This window comes from Protopterus annectens, chromosome 6.part0 (genome assembly GCF_019279795.1).
Source record: "Protopterus annectens isolate FY-2018-M chromosome 6.part0, PAN1.0, whole genome shotgun sequence".
In the NCBI taxonomy this organism is placed as follows: domain Eukaryota; kingdom Metazoa; phylum Chordata; order Ceratodontiformes; family Protopteridae; genus Protopterus; species Protopterus annectens.
In genome coordinates this window covers 1,583,025,568-1,583,040,534 of record NC_056737.1, presented here as the reverse complement: position 1 = coordinate 1,583,040,534, position 14,967 = coordinate 1,583,025,568, and the positions used below count along the sequence as shown (strand labels likewise).

The following is a 14,967-nucleotide window of genomic DNA, read 5'->3' as shown; positions in this document are numbered from 1 at the left end:
CCGAAAAGCATAGGTCCCAAACATCACCCCGGTCCAGCCGAAGAAGTCCAGACCAAACCCGGACCCGGCGTCTGGTTGGAGTAAGGGTCGGAGCCGACCCTAAGATCTCCACTGCCCAACAGCACCTGCTCCGACGGAGCCAAGCAGTCGGAGGAGGAATGGCAATGGGTGGGCTAGGTCATCGGCTCAAGCCAACTGGGTCGGAACCGAAACAAATTTTGGAAGACTGGGGACTGGAACAGTCTTTGGAGCACCCTGTCTATATCAGAATCTGACATCCTCAAGACCGAGAGGAAACAGAACGGGTTCGAGACTGCCTCTCCAACGGCCCCAAGGGACTAGGGGACCGCCCGAGGTGACTCTATGACTATCGGCCAAGGAATACACACACCAGATTCCATCGGTGCCGAGGTGGACTTCGGCGCAGGAGGAAGTGTCTGAGCGGACCCTTGTCGGCCCGAGACCAGTGGAGCCGACGAAGGTGACTGCCTCGATGCCCCAGCCATCGGCCCAAGCCAGAGGAGTCGAGACTGGTGGCATCGAGGCAGACCGTTCACCAATCGCCTCAAGTCCTTGGAGCCGAAGGAGAGGCCTGCCTATGTCTCTTGGCGGTCGGATCCGACGGACTGGTCGGAACCGACGCCTTTTTCTTTAACCGAGAAGGAGAGGATGCCAAGGCTTCTTCAAAGGAAGGTTTAATTAACCCCTTAAGAATCAATTTATTTTTCCTCTCCTGGAGGACCCTTGAGGAAAAAGCGTAACATACGCTGCCTGACTCCTGTAAGTGTTTTGCACCCAAACAATACACACAGAGCGAGTGATCGTCTGTGATAGACATTTTGAAACTGCATTTTGTACATTTTTTAAAGCCCGAAGGCCTAGGAGTCTGAGACATTATGGTAGACAATTTCAGTAACTTTGACAGGAAAAAATACAATTACTGACTTACTGATTGACAAACCTAAAAATAGGCTTACAGATATAGCTTAAGAGCGCAAATGACAGGGAACTTTGAAAACCCTGTAAGGTTTTAGAAGGGTTGACTGACCGGGAAGGCCCTAGATGAAGGGAAAAACCAAACTCAACCCAATCACACAACAAGCCTTCAACAATCCAAACACACACAATGAGAGCGTTAGCCATTAAAACAGCTTTTGAGACAAAAAACAGCAAAAAACTGACAGAAAAAGTTAGTTACAATAACTACTCAGCTCACCCAGATCGAGACCACGCTTCAAGCAGGAAAGCGGCAAACGAGATCTGGGGGACTGGTAGTGGTGCATCCTGGGATATAGTAAGCTCAGCCAATAAGAGACTTCGCTCTTTGGCATAAGCGTGCCGAGTCGGAGCCGAGGGATCGGCTCCGAACCCATCAGTCAGAATGTAGGCGAGATAGGATCACATAACATCAACATACTTTGCAGAGGCTCTGAGCGAACAAATGCACTAAAATCTTTGGAGGAACCTTAAGGAACTTAACACAATCCATCACATTATTCATTGCCCTAAAAGTCTTCACTGAAAATAGAAGTCACACAATACATAAAATGTCAGGTGACAAAGACAAATGTCACACAGTGCCAAAAGTGGTTATGACTTGCACCCAACACTGGCTGCCAGTATAACATCTGCCAAAAGACTCTTGTTTCATGGACACTTTCACCTCCCAACTCCACTGCTAGAATTAGCCGGAACCGATTCCTTTTTATTTACATTTTGCAATACTTAACCACCATCAGTTACGGTTATATTAAAATTGTTTGCAAGCTGGTTCACTGCACTTCGACTCATCTTCATACCACCTTCAATTTAGCTACACTTGCCTATGGATGAAAATTAGACTGCAGATTTTTTTTTAATTAAGCTCAAAACTGCGGATTTTAATACACTGCACTCCTGTCTGAAAAATATTTGCAGATGTTGAACATTCATTTCCTGCTACCAACCACCAGGACAGACATGGAAGCATCAACAGAACAAACACAGGCTGTATTCGCAAGGAACACTTTGCATCCTATAGCAGCACTTTGTAGGACAATCATGTCCACATGAGGCCTTGGTTGCAAGAGAAATGAGAAAGCTGTTAAACAGAACATAGATGAACAACAATTACAATAACAAATAATTGCACTGGAGTTCAAAGTAAATAGAGCAAAGCATCCTCAAAACTAGGTACTTTCAGTTGTGCTCTACTTAAAAAAGAAAAGGACTCTTGGAAGACTACCCCTTAAAGATGCGAGAATGGAATATCAGTACAGGTTGGTCATTGCTGGGGAAAAAAACACCAATGAGCAATACAATGGCTCAAGTTATACAAGATGAATCCTTCTCAAAAGTAAAATCTACTATATACACAGACTATCACTATAACACATTTTCAGATAAGGACAGCCTACGGTGGCAATTCTAGAACAGTTGTCTACATAAAAGTTCAACAAATAATGGGTCACAAATTACAGTAACTGTTTATTCAGTGCCTCCCATCATCTTGAGAAGACGACAAAAATAAGCTAATTTATGAGCATTGCATAAAAATGACAGTTTACCTGTGGCTGACTCTGCAAACATGAAGTTGTACTTGTACAGGGTTCTCCTTTTATATCACCGTTTCCTTCTTTCTCTTTAAATGTAGTACCATCAGTCTTGATACTTGTAATTGGTACTGCAGACTTTGTCTCGTGTGAGCTCTGTCCAGGACTTGCACTATTTTCCTGTTTGATATTTTTTCCAGGCTCATTATCTCCCACATCCACATCGTCTGTCAGAGAATCTTCAAGAGGCGTTACTTTGGTTACTGTAGGAACTAAGTAAACAAAATGTTCATGCACAATTTGCAAGCAACGCTGCCCTTCTCCAGAGATGCCACAGGACTATAATGTTGACATTAGTCTCAGCCCCACCCCCACTTTTCAATAACTTCAAGCAGACAGTTTTGTGCAAACTTCTAACTACAAAGCACCTGATTTTTTTTTTTCATTTTGTTAAAACATTTTGATAACACAAGGATGACTACATGAGCACTCTAGTTCACCACTACCGGAAGCCCACAAAAAAGATCTGAAAATCACAGCCATAAGTAGATCCTTGCATTTTCCTTCACTACTACTAATGAAGTACAAGGGACTAGCTAAACAGTTCAAAATTTCCAGAGCACCTTCCCATTAAATGCGCACAGTATAACTCATGCATTCATATAGAATTTGGCTAGAAAGCAAACCCCCATTCCACAGGTAAAATGATGCATTTATCAACAAATTATACACTCCTGCCTTAAGATTCAAAGGTCTATTAGAGTACATGCTGGATTTCATTAGTTTCAACAAGCCACTCTGGGCATTCTGAGACACCATCACTGTACTCTGATGCCTACCAAGTCTCTAAACTGCAGTAACTCACAGTGACTGAGGGATACAATGTTAATGCACCTAAGAAGGTGACAGACATACTTTATACTGCTCAATCGTTGTGCACCTGATCACAGATGAAACTAGCTTGCGAAGATGCACACAGTAACTGAGTGCCTGAATAGAACTCATTACTGCAGTAAACTCCTTATCCAATGGAATTGGCCCCATGTGGACATCAGTCCTTTTGCAAAAACACAACAGCAATGTAACACCTCCAAGAATGGTGGGCCACAATGGAAACAGAGTTGTGCAAAAACATACCATAACAGTATGTGCCCGAATAGATCACTGTTGCAATACTGCTCATCAGTGGGAAGTATCCTGCCAAGGATCCCATATATCCACCCAGTTTACCAAAGCTTGGGCATCTTACTCTCACTCTATATGTCCAATCTAAGACTTATGCATGAGAGTGCATGCTAGTATTTAAGGGTTTCTTGCAGCTTTCCTGCCCAAAAAAGAGAAGACAGAGGCTAAACAAAAGTAGGAACAGCACTCAAGTCAGCAGTGCAGAGTGGACAGGGTAGGTCAAGGTAAAAGAAAAAGGGGGGCAGCTGGGAGGGGGCATATGTTGGAACAGTGATCTATTCAGACAGCTACTGTTATGGTTAACTTCTTAAACAGGAAGATGTCCTTCATTTGACCACTCTCACTAGTAGGAAGACTCCGTTTTTATACTGACTGGGAGGAGAACAGAATCTGAGATGCAAAACTGAAGTCCAAAACAACCTGAAGAATGGATCTGACAAAACCAGTTCTAGCCCTAGAAGCCAAATCTATCTTGTAATGTTTAGTGAAGCTGTGAATGGACAATAAAGTGGTTGGTTCTAAAACAATTCTTGTGTCTAGACCTTCAAAAAAGGTATGACAGGAGGCAGCAGCTTTAGCAGAATGAGAGCGGACCTGGCTTTGGAGGGATTTTTCATGAAAAGTATAACAAAAAGATACAGTAAGAAAAATCTATCATGAAAAATCTATCTGAAGATTGTTTTGATACAGGAAACTCACCTTATCTTAACAGGATACAAATAGTTATCAGATTTCCTGAAGGGTACACAGTTTTGTTCAAACAGAATCTTCGCTGCAGTGAACATTTAAGAAATGAAGGATTCTTTCTTCCTTGCATTCGGGGTTAGCAAAAATGTTGTTAAACAAATAAATGAATGGATTGGTTTAAAGACATTTCATTTACAAACTTGGACAAACACTCTTAAAACAAATTGTAATAAAAACTATTTTATTGTATTTGCAAACAGTTATTTTTTATATGTACAACAGTGGGATTTATACATGCTATTTATATATTTTTATTGCATAAAAATTTTTTATTACGATTAACACTTGTTATTTAATTGTTTTACAAGGTATATAATGGGTTAACCCAGCCACTGGGCGCTGCACAAGCCAGTGCATTTCTTTGTGCCGGTCCCAAGCCCGGATAAATGGGGAATGTTGCATCGGGAAGGGCATCCGGCGTAAAACCTTTACCAAATGACTTATGTGGAGAACATTTCATATTTCCATACCTGATCGGTCGAGGCCCGGGTTAACCACGACCGCCACCAGTACCGTTAGCCAACAGGGTGCTGGCGGAAATTGGGCTACTGTTGACTGAAGGAGAAGAGGAGGGGGAAGGCATGCCTGAAGGCAGGAAGAGAGGAGGAAGGTTAGGAGTGTAGTAGTGAGGGTAGGAACTTTGAATGTTGGCAGTATGACTGGTATAGGGAGAGAACTAGCTGATATGATGGAGAGAAGGAAGGTTGATATATTGTGCGTGCAAGAGACCAGATGGAAGGAAGTAAGGCCAGGTGTATAGGAGGTGGGTTCAAATTGTTCTATCATGGTGTGGATGGCAGGAGAAATGGGGTAGGGGTTATCCTAAAGTAACAGTATGCCAAAAGTGTTTTGGAGGTGAAGAGAGTGTCTGATAGAGTGATGTTTATGATGGTGTAATGATGAATGTTAGTGCATATGCTCCACAAGTTGGGTGTGCGATGGATGAGAAAGAAAAATTTTGGAGCGAGTTGGATGAAGTGGTGGTGAGCGTACCCAAGGGTGAGAGTCTAGTAATTGCAGCGGACTTCAATGGGCATGTTGGTGAAGTGGACAGAGGGAATGAGGAAGTTTTGGGTAGGTATGGTGTTAAGGAGAGGAATGCAGAAGGTCAGATGATTGCTGATTTTGCGAAAAGGATGGACATGGCTGTGGTGAATATGTATTTTAAGAAGAGGGAGGAGCATAGGGTGACATACAAGAGTAGAGGAAGATGCACACAGGTGGATTATATCCTATGTAGGAGGGCCAGTCTGAAGGAGATTGGAGACTATAAAGTGGTGACAGGGGAAAGTGTAGTTAAGCAGCATAGAATGGTGGTCTGTAGGATGACGGTGACCAAGAATAGGAGGTGTGTGAAACAGTGCCAAGGATTAAATGGTGGAAGTTAAAGGGCGATTGTGAGGTGGAGTTCAGAGAAGAATTAAGACAGGCAATGGGAGGCAGTGAAGAGTTATCGAACAGCTGGGTAACTACAGCAGAGCTAGTAAGGGAGACTGCTAGAAAGGTGCTTGGTGTGACATCTGGACAGAGGAAGGAGGACAAGGAGACCTGGTGGTGGAATGAGGAACTACAGGAGAGTATACAGAGGAAGAGGCTGGCGAAGAAGTGGGATTGACAAAGAGATGAAGAAAGTAGACATGAGTATAAGGAGATGAGGCTCATGGCAAAGAGAGGTGGCGAAGGCCAAGAATAAGGCATATGGAGAGTTGTATGAGAGATTGGACACTAAAGAGGGAGAAAGGACCTGTACCGATTGGCTAGACAGAGGGACAGAGCTAGGAAAGATGTGCAGCATTAGGGTGATAAAGGATAGTGAGGGAAACGTACTCAAGCGAGGAGAGTGTGTTGACTACATGGAAAGAGTACTTTGAAGGGCTCACAAGCGAGGAGAGTGTGTTGACTACATGGAAAGAGTACATTGAAGGGGTGATGAACGAAGAGAATGAGAGAGATGGACGGTTGGATGATGTGGAGTTAGTGAATCAGGAAGTGAAACAGATTAGCAAGGAGAAAGTAAAGACAGCTATGAAGAGGATGAAGAATGGAAAGGCTGTTGGCCTAGATGACATACCAGTGGAAGCATGGAGGTGCTTAGGAGAAATGGCAGTGGAATTTTTAACCAGATTGTTTAATGAAATTTTGGAAAGTCAGAGGATGCCTGAGGAGTGGAGAAAAAGTGTTTTGGTACCTATCTTTAAGAATAAGGGTGATGTGCAGAGCTGCAGTAACTACAGAGGGATAAAACTGATCAGTCACAGCTTGAAGTTATGGGAAAGAGTAGTGGAAGCTAGGTTAAGAAGGGAGGTGATGATTAGTGATCAACAGTATGGTTTAATGCCAGGAAAGAGCACTATAGATGCAATGTTTGCTCTGAGAGTGTTGTTGGAGAAATACAGAGAAGGTCAGAAGGAGTTGCATTGCGTCTTTGTGGACTTAGAGAAAGCATATGACAGGGTGCCTAGAGAGGAGTTGTGGTATTGTATGAGGAAGTCGGGAGTGGCAGACAAGTATGTAAGAGTGGTACAGGATTTCTACAAGGGTAGTGTGACATTGGTGAGGACTGCGGTGGGAGTGACAGATACGTTTAAGGTGGAGGTGGGATTACATCAAGGATCAGCTCTGGGCCCTTTCTTATTTGCAGTGATGATGGACAGGTTGACAGATGAGATCAGACAGGAGGCCCCGTGGTCTATGATGTTTGCAGATGACATTGTGTTATGTAGTGAGAGTAGGGACCAGGTTGAGGAGACTATGGAGAGATGCTTTAGAGAGGAGAGGAATGAAGGTCAGCAGGGCTAAAACAGAATATATGTGTGTAAATGAGAGGGAGGGTAGAGGAATGGTGAGGATGCAGGGAGCAGAGTTGGTAAAGGTGCTGAGTTTAAGTACTTGGGATCAACAATTCAGAGTAATGGTGAGTGTGGAAGAGAGGTGAAGAAGAGAGTACAGGCAGGGTGGAATGGGTGGAGAAGAGTGTCAGGAGTGATTTGCGACAGACGGGTACCAGTAAGAGTGAAAGGGAAGGTCTACAAGAGGGTAGCGAGACCATCTATGTTATATGGGTTGGAGATGGTGGCATTGACAAAAAGGCAGGAGTCAGAGCTGGATGTGGCAGAGTTAAAGATGTTTGGGTGGGACTAGTATGGACAGGATTAGGAATCAGTATATTAGAGGGTCAGCTCAGGTTGGACAGTTTGGAGACAAAGCAAGAGAGGCGAGATTGCATTGGTTGGGCATGTGCTGAGGAGGGATGCTGGGTATATTGGAAAAAAGATGCCAAGGATGGAGCTGCCAGGTAAGAGGAAAAGAGGAAGGCCTAAGATAAGGTTTATGGATGTGGTGAGAGAGGACATGCAGGCGGTTGGTGTGAAAGAGCATGATGCAGAGGACAGGAAGAAATGGAAAGAGATGCTCCGCTATGGCGACCCCTAACGGGAACAGCCGAAAGAAGAAGACAAGGTATATAAAGTACAGTTTTGTACCTACCATAAATGTAGATGTTCAAGTGTCTTCACTGCTGCAGTCATTACACTTGGGCTATCCTGCCGTCAGGCGGTCCCGCAAGTCGGCCAGAGTTCCAAAGTCTTGGTCAGGCATCGGTTGCTGTCACCTCCTCCCGGACGTCAGTGCGTCAGGGGTATACAAGAAGCAGCCGATGCCATTTTCTTCAGTTTTTCTTGCCCCAGATGTCAGATGCCCCCAAAAAAGATAGGCAATACATATTGCTTACAAAACATACAATAAGGTATAAACAAAACCTTCAGTAACCAGCAAATACACCACACAGGTAGTATAGTGTAGAAAGTTATAGATACACCCAGCTAAGAAAGAAGGGATGGTGGGTGGGTAACCAGGACTGCAGCAGTGAAGACACTCTAACATCTACATTTATGGTAGGTACAAAACTGTACTATGTTCATCATGTTTCACTGCTGCAGTCATTATACTCGGGTTGAATCCCAAAGCTGAGCCAGGGTGGCTGGTTCTATAGAGGATTTGGTGCGGCTATGAGGCCTTGCAGCACTGCAGTGGCAAAGCCAGCTCTGGATCTAGAGTAAAGAGACAAGTGATGATGCTTGGTAAAGGTGTGCACTGAACTCCAAAGTTGCAGCTTCCAAAATGTCTTTGATAGGTACTCCTCTAAGGTAGGCAGTAGAAGTTGCAGGTGCCCTGGTGGAATGTGGTCTAATGTTAGATGGTACAGGTTTCCCATGCTGTGTGTAGCAGAACCGGATACAGTGTCCTATCCACTTTGAAATGGTCTGCTTTGAAATGGCCTTTCCCTGTGATCTTGCAGCATAAGATACAAACAATTGTTCAGTTTTTCTGAAAGCTTTTGTTTTGTCCAAGTAGAAGCGTAATTGCCTGTGTATGTCCAAGGAATGTAAAATTGTCTTCCCCTTTATTCTGGGGATTTGGATAAAAAGTTGGACAAAGTTGGCAAGTGAATAGTTTGGTTAAGAGCCACACTGGATACCACCCTTAGGCATAAATGAAGGGTTTGTTCTTAAGGAAACCCTGTCTTGGTGGAAGATGATGAAAGGCTCCACTGCCATTAGTGCCTATAGTTCTGAGACTCTTCGTGCTGAGGTTATTGCCAGTAGCAGAGCAGTTTTCCATGATATATATTTTAATTCTGCTGAATTGGCTGGCTCAAAAGGAGGCAAAGTGAGTTTTTCCAAGACAAAATTGAGGTCCCAAGTAGGTGTTGGTGCTCTCCGTGGCGGTCTAATGTTTTTAGCCCCTCTGAGGTACTGCTTTAGCAATGGATGAGAGAAAATAGGAGGATCTGTGTTGTAATGAGCCGAGATGGCAGAAGCGTGGATCTTAATGGATGAGAAGGATAGTCCTATGTCCAGCATCTCAGTCAAGTATTGTAGTATCTGAGGAATGTTAGGGACAAGAGGGTCAAGGCTTTGAGCCTGGTTCCAGGCACAGAATCCCTTCCATTTTTCTGAATAAGATTTCCTGGTGCTAGGCCTCCTGGCCTCCAAAATGACATCCATAACAGCTTGAGAGAGGTGTTGTCTGTTTGGCTAATGAATCTGCCATGCAGCCAGGGATAAGGTTTTGAGCTGACTGTGCATGATTGGATTGTTTTGCTGAGTCAGAAGGTAATTTGAGGCAAAATCCAAGGTGGGCCTTGAGCTAAGTTCTTTAAGATTGGGTACCAATGCTGGCGTGGCCAGCCTGGAGCAATCAGAATTATCTGTGGTTTTTCTTGTCTGGCTTTTAGGAGTACCTTTGAAAGGACAGGCAGAGGTGAGAGGGCATAAACGTTTAGGCTTTTCCAGCTGAACGAAAGAGCATCCACTTTCCATGCTTGTGTACAAGTCCTTGTGCAGAATTTAGTTGGCAATTCAGTGGGGAGGCAAAGAGATCTATGTCTGGGTACCCCCATTTTTGCATTATCATGAGGATCCATGATGTTTCTGCTTAAGTCGTCTGCCAGAGTATTTTTCTTTCCTAGCAGGAATTGTGTTTGCAGATGAACTTGATAAGTTAGAGCAGTGTTCCACAAGGTCATGGCTTGTCTGCATAGGGGGTAAGAATGAGTGCCCCCTTGCTTGTTTATGTACCACATTACTGTGGTGTTGTCTAACAGTAATTGTCCTGGATGTAGAAGGTCCTTGAAAGCTGTTGGGGCATTTTTTACAGCCAACATCTCTTTTTGATTGATGTGAAGATGCATTTGGTCTGTGTTCCATTTGCCCTGAATACATTTTTCTGCCATGTGTGCTCCCCAGGCGTAATCTGAAGCATCTGTTGTTAAAGTCTGCCTGGCTGTGGGAAGAGTGAAAGGCTGACCCTTGTTGAGGCGACATGCCTGTGCCCACCATCGAAACTCCTGTTGTAGGCAGGGAATTAGTGGCATTACTGTTTCCAAGCTGTGAGTGTTGTGTCCAAACACTTTTTAGGTACCATTGTAATTTCCTCATATGCAATCTGGCATATGGAATTAGTACTATGCAGGATGCCATGAATCCCAAGGCCTGCAAGAGTTTTCTTGCAGGGAGTTGGGACTTTGTTGCCATCAATTGAAAATACTGAGTCAGTTGTCCTTGTTTGTCTGGCGTGAGATAAGCCATCTGGGCCATTGCATTTAAGCTGGCACCCAGGAATATTATCTCTTGTGAGGGCACTAGTTTTGACTTCTTTTCGTTTACTGTGTACCCTAGGCAACTTAACAACTTTTTTACAAATGCCAGATGCTTTAGAAGAATGTCCTTGGTCTCCGCTTGAATCAGGCAGTCGTCCAGGTATGGATATATTTGAATTACTTTTTGTCTGCAAAATGCAATTACTGGTGCCAGGCATTTTGTGAAGACCCTGGGTGCAGTAGATAAGCCAAAGGGCAGTGCAGAGAATTGGTAGTGCATTGAACCAGCTATGAATCTGAGGTATCTGTTGCAATTTTGTCTGACAGGGACATGCAGGTATGCCTCTGAGGTCCAAAGTAACCAGCAAAGCTTTCTTGCCCAACATGGGAAGGAGCTGCTGTAGTGTCAACATTTTGAATTTCGGAACATCCAGGTAAGTATTTAGAGTGGAAAGGTCTAGTATGGGTATCCAGGCTTTGTCCTTTCTGGGGACCAGGAAGAGTCGAGTAAAATCCTTGACCTTGTTCTTGCTGTGGTACTTTTTGAATAGGTCTCATGTCCATGAGGGCTGTAATTTGGTTTTGTGCCTCTGCCGATTGATTTTGTGGCAGGTCTGGCATTCCTTTTAGCCTTGGTAAAGTGTGAAAGTGGAACCTGTAGCCTTGAGACACAATATTCAGCACCCATTTGTCTTGGATGATTGCTTGCCAGTTTTGTGAAAAAAGTGCTAGTTTCCCCCCTAAGGGCGCTGCCAAAAGGGAAGAGTTTGGCATTGGCAGGGGGAAGTCACTGGGACGGTTTCCTGTAAGGTTGTGACTAGTCTTCACCTCCTTTTGGGGTCGAAGCACCCCACTGTCGTGGTCTGCAAGAGCCTTGGGGCCGAGATCTGCCTCTTGGGCGTCTGTATCTGCCTTTGTGGCCTGTCTGACACTGGAAAGGACCAACTTTTAGTAGGCCAATTCCTGCTAAATCGTGGTGGCTGTACCTGTAAGAAATCCTTTGCTGTTTCCATAGATTTTGCCTTATCCTCCATTTTCTTTAGTACCTCTTCTGCCTTAACACCAAATAAAATATCTTGCTGTAAAGGAGCATCCAATAATTTTGCCTTAACATGATCTAGTAAGCTTTGTTCCTGTAACAAAGCATGCCTTCGAATCACAGATCCTGTAACTGCTGCTCTACAAGAAGCTTCTAATGAATCAAAACCACATTGCAAAGTATGCTTTCCCACTTGCTCAGCTGCATGCAATAAATCCTGCATTTCCTTAAAGTCAGGTTGTTCTGCACTTGTACTCATTTTCTGTTTTAACTGAGACAGTAAATATTGTTGATATTTAAGCATGTGAAACTGGCAGTTTAAAGCCCTCAATGCCAAAGTTGCAGAAGTGTAAACTTTCTTCCCCCATCTGTCTAATGCTCTAGAACTGGATTCAGAGAACACATCGTCCACAATATCCAACACTGGCGGAATAGCAAGGGGCCTGTGCGGAGGCAATAAAAGAAAGTCTCTGAGCCTTTTCTTGGATTCTGAGTAATCCTGGCCCTCCCAATGGAAATGTTCCCTCTGGTATGTAAAGCTTCCCCAAAAGAGTAATCCTCAGGAGGAGAGGCTGACGGAATTGATTCTTCAGCATCAGAGTCCTCATAGGGGGGGGTGAGGAGTATCCCTGGTCTGAAGAGGAATCAGAATATATTGAAACCTGGCCAGAGGAATCATAGCCTGTATCCTGCCTAGGCCTTTTTTCAGGAGGGGGATGGGAACCCCTGATCAGAGTAAGTCTTCCGCCATTTTGAGCATCTGCTTTTTAGGCATGGAGGCCTGTCCAGGTGAATGCTGTACTTGTTTCTTTGTCTTTAATGAAGTTTTAGACTTGGCTGCAGATGCAATGGTAAGTTGTGAAAGTCTGAAAACACCCTCAGAAGCCGATGCCTGCTCAGTGGCTCCAGACCCATCTGAAGGGTTAGTCTCCGTAGGCCCAATACCTCGAGTATCCAGAGGCCTAGGCAACTCCACATGGGAGTCGGTCGCGGCCTGCGGCTCTGAGGTAGCGGGAGTCAGGGGCTGCGAAAGCGCCTCACTGAGAACCGGCGACTGGCCTAGAAGAGGCTTTGTCAGTTTTGGGCCTCGGATGCCTGCCCTCATCTTTGTCTTTGCGTTTTTTTGTGAATTCCAGTAGTCGGTTGTTCCGACAGCATGGCATAATTAAACCTTCAGCCAAAGTAATGGCGAGCAAAATCAAACCAACGTTTAATAGTGCGTTTGATAAATCTAGCAGAAAACCGGCAACTAGTGACGTCGTGATCTGGGCCTAGGCATGGAATACAGTAAGAATGAAAATCCTTATGATGTATTTGCTTCCCAGAAGAAATACAATTATTAACTTTTACCGACATCGGTCTGAGGCAAGAAAATGTTTCCCCAACGGGGTACTTCGGTTCTGAAAATCGAATTTGATATCTCAGGAGTCTGCCGACCGGCACTTGCGAACTGCTTTTGCTTCGGGCACCGGGTGGCAAGAAAGAATGAAGAAAATGGCGTTGGCTGCTTCTTATATACCCCTGATGCACTGACGTCAGGGAGGAGGCGACAGCAACAGACACCGGACCAAGACTTTGGAACTCTGGCCGAGTGCGGGACCGCCTGACTGCAGGATAACCCCAAGTGTAATGACTGCAGCAGTGAAACACGAAGAACATCGGGTTGTAACTGCCACTTTTTTATCTGAAGTCTGGAAGGTGCTCGGACGAAAACGCATTGTTTTACTGTGTGGAGCGTTAATTTTTTGCTGACTGCATCGACTGAACCACCTACTGTTTTATTCACTTCGAGGTTCCAGTTTTTTGTTTCTTTTGGTATTATGGAGCCTTGAAAAGACCCTGAGTGAAATCCTGCCACTATTTATAGGGAGCCTTGGCCACAAGAGCTACATGACTGTACTTCTGCTTTTTCTTGAGAGCAACTTCTGCCTCAAGCTTGGGTGGTTTACAGTCCTGCCAGACTTCAATGAGGGATCCAGGAACTTCTTTCCCAACAAGCACTTGCAGAATCCCCATAGGTCCTTTCAAAATAATCAGCAAAATCTTCCCCTTCTCATCTATAGCAGATGTATGCTCAGCCTCAGCAGACGTGCACGTAACCAAACCTATCAACCTCCTACTGGGTTGTGACAGGGAGCTGGCACTGGAACCAGACAGTCCTCTGGTTCTTCACCCAATCAGACTATGTCTGGTAGAGGCTGGTCAGCTGAAGTCTCTAAATGTATCTTTTTGGGATTAAGAGGTGGCTCAACATCTAGGCAGAAGGATTCAAAAGCCATAGTTCTCTCAGCTAGCAACTTCAGATGCTGGTTATCTCTTGGAAAGGGGAGGACAAACTGCTACGAAGGGTCATGGGTACAAAAGACAAACAGCACACTGACTGACTGTGGTCTGCACCCAAACAGAAAAGGCACTAGTCATGTTTATCTTTATGGAGATTCTGCCTTCTACACTCACAAACAAAATAAAGAACAAAAAAAATCTCCAACAGGGTACTTATCTGCCATAGGCTCAATAGCTGAAACAAAGCAACAACTTCACAGATTGAATCTAGAAAGGTAACTTTTGGATTGGTGGCAAGGTTCAGAGGATTAGGCACTCGTATATCACTTTTGTACCTTATATTCTGAATGGAGGGCATACATCTGTTGTACAGCACTAGGACGAGCCTAAGGCTTTGGTATACTGGCTGGATGTACGGCTACCCTTGGCAGAATATCCCTTTAGTAAGGTAACAGTGATAAGGACACTGAAGGATCCTTTCTCCTCTTTGTGGATTAGGGAAGAAAGTGGGAAGATGTGTGGCCTGATTAAGAGACAGTTCTTTGACCATTATGGGCATGAAGGATGGTAGACTGGCCCTCAAGGAGACCCTGTCCTTATGAAAAATGAGGGAGGGCAGTGGATGCCAATAAGGGCTTGCAGTCTGGAAACTCATCTAGTGGAAGTAAAGGATAACAAAAGAAATGTTTACCAAGTGCAGTGTTTGAGAGAAGCAGAAGCTGCTGGCTTGAAGGTAGGTACAGTAATTTTTTCAAATCATAAAGTTGTGGTCCCAAGCACTTGGAATAGCTTTTCTAAAAAGTTTTAGTAGGAAGACACTTAAGAAATGTTTTTTTTTTTTTTTTTTACCTGTCGCCTAGATAAAACAGGGGGAATCTACAGGTAAGCAAGCAGAGATGGCTGAAAGGTGTACCGTAACACAGCAGTACACTGGCCAGATTTCAGCAACTCACACAAATAAGAGAACCATCAGAGTGTTTGACATTACCAGGTCCTGGTTACGAGAAAGTACAGTTGTGTACACTTACTATAAATGTAGATGTTAGTGTATTCACTGTTGCAGTCATCACATTTGGGTTATC

General features: G+C 44.3%; 1 protein-coding gene across 1 annotated transcript in view; it reads right to left on the bottom strand.

Annotated features, from left to right (window-relative positions):
- Positions 1–14,967, bottom strand: part of UBR7 (ubiquitin protein ligase E3 component n-recognin 7) — a 410,797-nt gene that overhangs the window by 114,483 nt on the left and 281,347 nt on the right. The window contains exon 5 of the mRNA XM_044073691.1: positions 2,547–2,803. Within this exon, the coding sequence (XP_043929626.1) occupies positions 2,547–2,803 (257 nt within the window). The remainder of the gene's footprint in view (positions 1–2,546; positions 2,804–14,967) is intronic.